At 37.5% G+C, this 11,291-nt stretch overlaps 1 protein-coding gene across 3 annotated transcripts in view; it reads right to left on the bottom strand.

The window, feature by feature from the left end:
- Positions 1-8,718: 8,718 nt before the first annotated feature.
- Positions 8,719-11,291, bottom strand: part of LOC137198211 (collagen alpha-1(XIV) chain-like) — a 222,721-nt gene continuing 220,148 nt past the window's right edge. For 2 of the 3 annotated variants that reach the window (XM_067611887.1, XM_067611892.1), the window contains one exon: positions 8,719-11,108. In XM_067611887.1, coding sequence (XP_067467988.1) covers positions 10,816-11,108 — 293 coding nt within the window. In that variant the 3' untranslated portion in view covers positions 8,719-10,815. The remainder of the gene's footprint in view (positions 11,109-11,291) is intronic. The other variant, XM_067611891.1, reaches the window with a different exon arrangement.

Here is an 11,291-nt window from a genome sequence, read left to right as displayed (position 1 = left end):
CTGCACTTCCTCAGTGAAACACACACACACACACACACATTATTGGTTCGTTGTGGCAGAATGGAAGAAGTGTGGTCAGAGGTTGTATATGCGTGTTAGTATGTATGTGGTCGTGGTTTTTAAAATGTATTGATACAGGAAGTGTGTACAGCGTATGTGTGAAGAAGTTGTGAAAACAGTTATGAAGAACGACTCACACCCCCCCCCCCCCACACACACACACACACTCACACACACACACACACACACACACACACAGCTGCTGTTTTGCAATCACATCACGTGCAATAATATATCACTGAGCAACAGTGGAAGAGGTACTCAGGTACTGAAGTAAAAGTACTAATACAGCAATGTAAAAATACTCCATTACAAGTAAAAGTCCTGCATTTAGAAACTGTAATACTTATCAGTTATATGAATAAATGGTTTATAACACATTATAATGTAGTTATACGTAGATATGAGGACATTATAAATTATAACTTCTCCTATGAAGACATGTTTTATATTTTTACATCTCCTAATCAATCATTAAAACTTTATTAATATAGCATCTTTCAAACAAATCAATTGCAATTCAAAGTGTTTTACAAGCAACTGACAAAATGTGAGATATTAAAAATAGATGTATTTATATTTATATTAATTACATATTATTATATATTTATATATTTATAATAGATTTAAATAGATTATTTAACTAATGCACACAAAAATAATTAAAAAGCAAAAAGAGTTAATTGAATTAGACAATAATAAAAGATAATACAAGCAATAAAAATAATTTAAAAAATAAAATTATGAAATACTACACAAAATAGATTATAATAAAACAGTGAAACGCTAATAAAATAAAATAAATAATAATGATGACAATATATAAAAGACGTTTATAATAATAAAACCATCACATAAAACCCAGACTGAACAGATTTGGTAGAAATGGCTTCACTTTGTTCTTCAAATGATAAAATACTGTTTTTGTGGCACATGAGCCTTGAAACTAAGTCCGAGTGTCCCAGTGTGTTTAGTCTGGAGGCCTATTTCTCTTGCTGAGCCTTTGAACAAATGACTTGAAAGACTTCTGTTTTATCCTGGTTGAGCTATAAAAATATTCTGTGACATCCAGGCCTTTATATCTAAAATACAGTTAAAAAGTGAGTCAGTCGGCCTGATGTCATCAGGAGACACGACCACATAGAGCTGAGTGTCATCAGCATAGCTGCGGAAAGAGGTGCTGAGCCTCCTGATGACACTGCCCAGGGGTAACATGTACAGATTAAAAAGTAACAGTCTTAAAATTGATCCTTGTGGTACTCCACAAGTAGACTCATAGTGTTTGGAGGAGTGGTCATCTAAAAACCAGCCTGGTCGCCAGAATAAAACGTTGGCATCATACGTTTCTGCAAACCGCAGAAACGTTGAATATCTACGTTTCAACATGTGTAATACGTTGCATATTAATATTTCTACAAAACGTATCATCTCAACATTTCTAAAGTGACGTAGTTCACATGTGATCTATATGAGCTGATCTTTCCTATATAGAAGGAGGAGGGGCAGGTGGATGGTTAGTAAGTTTGTTGGCAGCAAGTTGGAAATCAGCAGAGAACACGGTTCGAGACCACCTCGAAACCAATGTCCGCTTCCCGTTTCAACCAAGAAAAGCGGATGTTTTTAGCGAGACGTCAGGACATTTGCAGCCGTTTTTTTCTGGTGAGAAAACCGACTTTTTTTGTGAGACATCGGCCGTTTTTATTTTATTTTGATTTTTATTTTAACCCAAACCATGATCTTTCCCTAACTCTAACCAAGTGGTCTTTGTGCCTAAACCTAACCAGACCTTAACCACAGCGTTGTCACACCATAAAACATCATAATGGGTAGAAATGTTAATATGCTACGTTTGTAGAAATGTTGATATGATACGTATTACGTGTGTTGAAACGTATATATTCAACGTTTCTGTGGTTTGCAGAAACATTCAATGCCAACGTTTTCTTCTGGCGACTGGGTTGCTAAAAAGGGAGGTAGGAATTCAGTTCTGTTACTATTTTGAGTCACTCGGCCTGATGTCATGAGGAGACACGACCACATAGAGCAGAGTGTCATCAGCATAGCTATGGAAAGACGTGCTGAGCCTCCTGATGACACTGCACAGGGGTAACATCTACAGATTAAAAAGTAACGGTCCTCAAATTGATCCTTGTGGTACTCCACAAGTAGACTCATAGTGTTTGGAGGAGTGGTCATCTAAAAAGGGAGGCAGGGCTTCAGTTCTGTTACTATTTTCTTGAGAGTTTCAGCATCAACCAGGTTAAAACATTTCAATGTGACAGAGGATACAGGTAGAAGTGCAATGTGCTTGTTCTGCTGACAGATACCAGATCTAATGTTGATATTTGTCCTAAGATACACACATGAGGAGTTATAGTTAATTAATAAACATTTATATCTGCTTATAACTACATTACAGTGTGTGTTATAAAACATTTATTACATTTATTATGCTGACAAATACTAAATAGGTGGATGCAAAGTGCAGTGTTACCATAAAATCAACAATAATAACAAAAAAGAAAATAAATAGAAATAAAATAGATACTCAATAAAAAGTCAATAAAAACATTCAATTAATGTATGACTTAACACATATATATTTCATATAACTGCGACTAGTTAATTTTAGTGAAGTTTATTGATTTTTTTTATTAAGTATCTTGTCATGGCTGTAATGGTTTCCTGTGTTACACTTCTGTTATGCTTTTGGTCACATGGTTTTGCTCGTTTATATTATTTGGGTTGAATCTTTAAAGGACTTCATTGCATTATTAGTCAGATTATAGAAATGTGTACTTAAGTTGATATTCATGTTTATTCTTGGACAGGTTAATGTAGGCTGGTTTGTATTAAGAGGATTGTGTGTTTTGTCAGCACTTCCAGCCAATCAGCTGCTCTCCTGTTCTCAGTTTGCTCACCTGTTTCCCATTCCCTCATTAGTTCAGTTTGTACTTTAGTCCTGGTTTTCAGTTCAGTTTTATTAGATCTTCTGTTTGGTTTCTTCAGTCTTGTTCTGTTTTTCTCGGCCCAGCCAGCTTTTTGTTTTGCCTGCAGAGTCCCAGAATAAAGAAGTTTTTCATCTCAGCCTTCGTTCAGCCTGCAGTCTCCACACCTGCTCCGCTACTCATAACATGTCTATTAAGTTGACCTTCTATAATAACATATCTGTCTTTTATGCGGCATTCTTTTAATGTAAGAAGACGGGAGGCAATAAAAAGTCATCTTGACCTTGAGGAGGAACGATGACAGAGTAAAGGTAAAGCAAAAGACTCAAGTCGGAATATAGAGAAGAGTGTAAAAGATCTTTATCACTTTATTTCTGTGAGAGATCAAAAGATGGTTAAAAAAAAAAAAAAGTGAGTTGTTCGTTCTGTCCTTCGCAGCTGCAGCATCTCACATCAACCTGTGATTTATGATGCAGCAAACCATCAGGAGGCGTAAAAGAGAACAAACTCTGGAGTCTAAACAGCTGCGATTAAACTCTGATAAGAGTTCACGTCAAATAAAAAAACAACACAGTGAAGGAGTTTCGCCTGAGGGTGGAATTCAGAGGAATCTTCCTTTAACTGTTAAACAGCATCCTCAGCGGACGGATAAATTAATGATCATTTATTGGTCCAAAATGGAAATTCGACTTCTTCTCCTCGCTGTAATTAGATTTTCCTCCTCTTTCGTTTGCTTTTTTTTACCTTTTGAACCTCAGATTTCCTCTTCAGTTTCCTCTTTTAAGTAGTTTATAACTTTTAAGGCTGCATCGTTACACTGAGTGGGGATATTCATCTTTTTATGTGCATCACTTTAAACATCCAGTTCAGCCTCACATGTTTGGTGTCTTTGGAAACTTCACCAGAGATTAAATAAAGTTCTGTATGTTTGAATTTCTTCTTATCTTCTACTTTTTATTGTACTGTTCATTTTTGCTATAGTGTTTTTTTTGTTTTGGTGAAGCAATTTGTAAAATCAAGGCTTGTCGAGTGTTTTCTGAGGGTATGCCCAATCCAACTCCACTTTCTCCTCAGAATCTGTAAGGTGATCTCCTCTCAGATCCACATTTCTTACTTTGTCTCTCCGCCAGATTTTGAATATACTTCTTAGGCAGGTGTTAATGAATGTCTGTAGTCTGTTTGTTGTTTGGTTGGTTGTCCTCCATGTTTTCAGATCCATACAGCAACACCTGCTTGACGTTGGTGTTACGTTGGTGCCACAAACATCACCCGACAAGCCTTGAAATGGAACCAAGAAAAAGAGGTCGACCCAGGAATAGCTGGAGGAGAGATGCCCAGGCGGAAATAGCTAGAAGTGGGCTCAACTGGGGAGATCTACAGGGAATCGCTAGTAATCGAGTGAAATGGAGGTCGTTCGTCGATGGCCTATGCTCCTTGGAGGAGCAAAGGGCCTAAGTAAGTACGTAAGTAATTTGTAAAATATTTTTGTTAATGAAAAACTGTGGTTGGACAACAGACGACGCAGGTTTGAGCCTGTATGACTTGACTTCACGATTGTAGAAAAGAGAAACAAACAGAAACTGGAAGAGGATAAAAGGAAAAGCTGAACTTTCTGGTTGGTGTGAAGACGTTTGTGTTAAATAAACAGCAAAAAAATACTTCAAAAATTAAATTTGCACAAGCGAAGAAAAAGCAAAAATTTACCTTAATTTAATTTAACTGACTTTTCTTGCTTGACGTTTAGCATTGACTTGACTTGGCTTACTTGAGTCTAAGTCACAGTGAGAGTCACAGTGATTTAAGACTTGCTTGAGCCTTTAAGGTTAAGACTTGAGACTTGCTTGTGACTTGCACATGTGTAACTTACTCCCACTTCTGATATTTGTGAACATGAACTACTTTCTCCTAAAGCTACAAAACAGAGACTCAAATTTGTGAAGCCATCCAGAATAAAGTCTGGAGCTGCTTCATATACAATGAATGTGAAACTAATTTTGTAGTAATTTTTTAATACCCAAATAAGCTTTATTCTATAGTAAACTTTCATATCTGAAACATAAAATGTACCTGTATACTAGGCTTGAGCAATGTCTACAGAATTACTGTGTAAAGCGAGCAGTAAAAGGTAATTTTATGATATATTCTGGTTATTAAACATCTTGAAATCTCATACATCTCAAATGGGGATCTGTGTTGAATGGATTGCACAATATTGTAAAATGTCAGTAGAAAAATGTATATATTTATTCAGTGTCAAAGTTGATATAAAGGTACTTTTACATAGACCCTTTGGTTTTTGCACATTCAGAACTCCATATATTAATGTGAAATGTCTGTAGATATATTGGGGAGTTGCAATTACTGTCAAATAATGTTTACATAATGTATACCCCATACATTTATGGGAAAAGCCTGTAAATATATTGGAGAGTTGCTTGTAATTACTGTCAAATAATGTTTATATAAAGTAATGATTATTAAAATGATGTTTTTGTAAACTATTATCACATGATCTTATTTTTTTGTACAGTATAAAACCAACATTTACCAGGGATCTACTGTAAATAGATTGGATAATCACATAAAATAAAAGCTTAAAGCTCTCAAGATACCATTAATGGGTGTTAAAGGAGGGTAAATTGAATGTAATTTTACATAATTTTTCTGTGTTTTACATCCAGAAATCTGTACTTTGATGGGGAGTTCTTGTGGATGGATTGGATAATCCTATGAATTTACCAAAGATTACTGTATGAAAACAAGAGTCTTCATTTAAATTAGGTAATTTTAAGGTAGTTCTGCAATCTTTTTCATTTTTTGTGCAGATTTATACATTTGTTTAACATTCTAGCGATGTTTTATAATGAGATTTTATTTTTATTTTACAATGGTTGGACTGTAGAAATGTAGACAATGTTCAAAGTAAATATCCGTATTTTTAAAATAAATCTCTGTAGAATCTCTCAAGTTTTTTTTTTACCGTTATTTGACGGTAAGTGTTTGGCAACTTTTGCTGCCAGACTTTTTGCCATTTTTTTTACGATTTTTTTTTTTACAGTGTAGAAATGATGGTCAAAACTATAAATGTAAAGTAATGGAAGCCACTGAATAAAAAGATCTGATAAATGACTAAAACGTGAAAGTAGAATCACTAATCGAGTTATAGTACAAACCTGTTAAGAGACATTAAGTAATTAAGAAGTTAAGATTTGTTTATATCACATTTTTAGGAACAAAAGTTAGAAAATGTCTGTCCGTCCTGGGAGAGAGATCCTCCTCTGTTGCTCCTCTTGATGGTTAAAGGGTTTTTAAGGAGTTTTTTCTTGTCTGAATTGAGGGTCTGAGGATAGAAGATGTTGTCTTGCTGTACAGACTGTAAAGGTCACTGAGGCACATTTGTAATACTGGACTACTGACTTGTCTTGACTTCCTAATAAAAGCATTAAATATCAAACAAGCAGAATAGTAAGAAGTTATTTGTGTCTTTTAAATAGAATTTATTTAAAAGACACAAATAACATCAACAAAAAAAAAAAAAAGAGGAGAGCATAAGTGAATAAAAGCATCACATACAGTTCAGCTCAGATGCAGGACGTTTCCGTGGAGACGCAGGAGAAAATTGATTTTCCTGCCCACGTCCCACTCTGTAAACGTGAATGAATCACACTCTCATCTACTTCAGCTCATTTTTACACAAAAGAGGCTCCTCAACCTGCTGAGCTCCACAGCAGAGGAGGCACTCTGCACCGCCTTCATATCATCATATCAGGAGTGTGTGTGTGTTTATGTGTGTGTCTGTTTATGTGTGTGTGTGAGACCGTGGTGCAAGAAGTATTCAGATCCTGTACTTAAAGGACCAGTGTGTAGGATTTAGTGGTGAGGTTGCAGAGTTAGCAATGTTAAAATACTAAATTACAAGTAAAAGTCCTGCATTAAAAAAAATCCTATTGCAGTAAAAGTACATAAGTATTATGAGCTTGATGTAGTTAAAGTATTACAGTAAAAGTACATAAGTATTATGAGCTTGATGTAGTTAAAGTATTGCAGTAAAAGTACATAAGTATTATGAGCTTGATGTAGTTAAAGTATTGCAGTAAAAGTACATAAGTATTATGAGCTTGATGTAGTTAAAGTATTGCAGTAAAAGTACATCAGTATTATGAGCTTGATGTAGTTAAAGTATTGCAGTAAAAGTACATAAGTATTATGAGCTTGATGTAGTTAAAGTATTGCAGTAAAAGTACATAAGTATTATGAGCTTGATGTAGTTAAAGTATTGCAGTAAAAGTACATAAGTATTATGAGCTTGATGTAGTTAAAGTATTGCAGTAAAAGTACATAAGTATTATGAGCTTGATGTAGTTAAAGTATTGCAGTAAAAGTAGTGGTTTGGTCCCGCTGACTGATATATTATTATATATGACATCATTAGATTATTAACAGTGAAGCATAGTGTAGCTGCTGGAGGTGGAGCTAGTTTCAACTACTTTATATACAGTTAGCTAGTTTAGTCCAGTGGTTCCCAACCTAGGGGTCGGGTCCCTAGGTTGGGAATGTGTTCAGATTTTAACCCAAACCCCTCTAACCCTAACCCTTATAACCCTAACCCCTCTAACCCTAACCCTTCTAACCCAAACCCTTCTAACCCAAACCCCTCTAACCCTAACCCTTCTAACCCTAACCCCTCTAACCCAAACCCTTCTAACCCTAACCCTTCTAACCCAAACCCCTCTAACCCTAACCCTTCTAACCCTAACCCCTCTAACCCTAACCCTTCTAACCCTAACCCCTCTAACCCTAACCCTTCTAACCCAAACCCTTCTAACCCAAACCCCTCTAACCCTAACCCCTCTAACCCTAACCCTTCTAACCCTAACCCTTCTAACCCAAACCCCTCTAACCCTAACCCTTCTAACCCTAACCCCTCTAACCCTAACCCTTCTAACCCTAACCCCTCTAACCCTAACCCTTCTAACCCTAACCCCTCTAACCCTAACCCTTCTAACCCTAACCCCTCTAACCCTAACCCTTCTAACCCTAACCCCTCTAACCCTAACCCTTCTAACCCTAACCCTTCTAACCCTAACCCCTCTAACCCAAACCCTTCTAACCCTAACCCTTCTAACCCAAACCCCTCTAACCCTAACCCTTCTAACCCTAACCCCTCTAACCCTAACCCCTCTAACCCTAACCCCTCTAACCCTAACCCAGGTAAAACAGGCGTCTAGTTACTGTACGTATTATAATCAGGTGGATAACAGGTGGTCAGGACGGTGATGTAGGTTTATGTTTTATGGGTATTTTATGGGTGTGTTTGCAGTTGCTAAACAGCTTTTGGAATCCCAACAAAAAACAAAACAATCAAAAAAACTAAACCTTGTCATGTTGTGACCCAGGTAAGAGAAGAATAAAGAATCTTTTATCCAACTGTTTTCTATTCCCGTCAGACACAGATACGACGCCTGGTTTAATTTCGGCCGGTTTATTTCTTGCTCTAAACTTTTTGAGAGCTGAAAACAGGTGGTGTGATGTTGAGCTGCGGCGCTGCAGCTCACCTGCTGGTTTCCAATCAGCTTCCTGCAGCGTTCAGCCCCCCGAAAATACTTCAACGTTCTGTTCGCTGCCACTTTAATTAGACCTCAGTCACATCACCCGCTGAGGGACGGCAACACGATAGACAAACAAAAAAAGTCCAAGCAGACAAACACCGTACTTGTACTTCAGTTTTATTGTTGTGAGAAAAATCAATACCGAGTAAAAAATAAATTACTTCCTTGATTTTTTTTGTTTTTTTTGTTTTAAACATCCTGGTCAGAGGTGGAGGTGGAAATCTCAAACACTGCGGCCTGTTTTTTTTTTTTTTTACTCCTCTCAGACTCGAAGGCCTCAGCAACACTGAACTGAAAGGATTTTCCAAGATATAAAGTTAAAAGTGTGCTTGGCCAAATTTTAGTTCACTCTGTTAGAGAAAACATCACATCCAGTGGTGAATAAATGAAGCACACCTTCGTCCTTTCATATAATGGATCTCCAGCAGTGAAACAAATATAAGACATCCAACTTAAAAAAATTGAACACATTTCAACTTCAAACGGACTGAGCTGTTGTGTTTCTGTTGTCAAATCAGTCTCTAGTTTCTGCAGAAAATATGAAAAATAACGGAGACCCGGAGAGTTTTTTTCCTGGAACAGATGGAGTCCAGTTTAACTTAAATTAGCTTCATGATAAATGTTATAAATAGAAGCAGATTTGTCCAAAAGACACAACAAAAAACAAAAGTGAGAAACAGCTGTCAGTCTTGAAAAAAAAGAATTCATGTTTCATTTGCTTTTCTGTTCGTCAGTTTACGACTCAACAGCTTCTCTGTTCCAGAAGATCCAGAAACCAAAATACATTTACAAAGAAAAACTCTCTTTCTCTCACATTAAGCTGTTTTCTTATTTCTTTTTTTTAAATCAACCTTCTCAAACAGTTTGAGCTTAATACTGTAACAATAACTGTATATGACTCTGAAGAAAAAAAATAAAATATAATCTTTATATGTGACAGTAAAATGCGTCTCTATGACACAAAAAATGATACATCGTGTGGTAAATGTAAAAGAAAAACATGCAGATTTTTTTTTTTTTACATAAATAATGTGATTTAGTTCTGATGCTGTAGCGTTTAGGAGCCTTTAAAATGAACAAATAGAGGAAATAAAAACATCAGAATTATGGTGCATGTCTTCGCTTTCTGTTGTTTTGCTCAGTCAAAAATCTTTAGTATGTTTGTTGTGTTGTTTGTTTGCGGAGAGAAAAACAATCTTCATCTTGTGCTTAACTGGAGGTAAAACGGCTGAGCAGCTACTGATATAAATGTGACGGAACAGTTAAAGGACGGGTTCACAATTTTTCAAATCTGTCTTAAAACAACAGTCAGGAGCCCAAATGAACAGTGAAACCTGTTTTTTCTTGCTGTAATCATTCCTCCTGTTTATACTGACCATTAGAAGATCCCTTCATAATGCACTTACAAAATCCACAGTCCTCCTTCTGTGCAAGAAATGTATTTCAAAGTTTATCTGAAGCTAATATGAAGCTTCAGCATCCAAATGAGTCAAATCAAGTAGATATCTTTCAACGTTACAGTCTTTTTAGTGCCAAAGTCTTTTTGTCACTATACTTCCACTTGCAGCTCAACAGGGAAACACTGTCCGAGGAAACACAAAGAGGGAATTTGATGCTAAAGAGACTGTAAATGTGTCAGATATCCACTTGATATGACTAACTCAGACGTTTTAAAACATTTTTGCACAGAAGGAGGATTGTGAAAAACATGTTTGACTGCTCATTTGGGCTCCTGACTGTTGTTTTAAGACATAATTGACACTAAACTAAATCTGAAGTAGTACTACTGAGTGAGTAGTACTACCTGCTGCACCGTTAGGAGGCACTTCACCAACCAGGTAAATAACAAACAACAAAACTGAAGAGAAACTAGAACCTAAAGCAGGACCTGCTAAATGAATCCGATGAATTTGATGACGAAATGTTTTAGATACTTGAGAGAGGTCTTGTGACATAAAGAGAGCTGTGAAATATAAACCCCAGATAAGCTCAATCCATTTTAAAACAATTAAAATAACAAAAACAAATAAAAAAAACAGTTTTCTTGAATAGCATAGATGAGTTACCCCCACCCCGTCCCCTCTACAATGTCCATAAGAAATCCTCTACATCAGGCACTTGTTGATTAGTCCGTAACGGCTCCAAACCGCCCAATCAGAATCAGCGAGCGGCCCTCCGCGTCCCCCAATCACCTCCTCTCAGTTAGTTAGTCCAGGCAGCTTCTTGGCGCCTCTCATTAGTCTCCTTTTCTGCCCGAGCGTCTCCTCCTCCCCGTCCAGGCTGCGGGAGCTGCGGTGGACTCCGGGGGACCTCAGCTCGATGTTGTCGGGGAACAGCGCGGGGTCGTCGGGCTGCACGGGCCGCGGGGCCGGGTAGTTGGGCTGGTAGTAGCGGTACGGGTCGTCCTCCTCCGCCTCACCGTAGTTCTGGAAGAGGTTGGGCGGCAGTTGGACTGCGGGGATAGCGCCGCCATCAGTGACATCCTCGCGCTCTGTGTTGCCAAGCAATCCAGGCAGCCAGCGAGGCCAACCACCCGGGCAACGAGCCAGCACGCCAGTCAGACAGGCAGACAGTCAGTGAGAGCCCAAACAAAGACGACCGCCGCCCACAGACACCACAGGAAGCAACGTTTTGGATCGATTTGTTGTGTTTTGATTGGGTTAGCGGGACAGGA

The sequence above is a fragment of the Thunnus thynnus genome, chromosome 15 (genome assembly GCF_963924715.1).
Source record: "Thunnus thynnus chromosome 15, fThuThy2.1, whole genome shotgun sequence".
NCBI lineage: Eukaryota > Metazoa > Chordata > Actinopteri > Scombriformes > Scombridae > Thunnus > Thunnus thynnus.
This window is presented reverse-complemented; position numbering and strand designations above follow the sequence as displayed.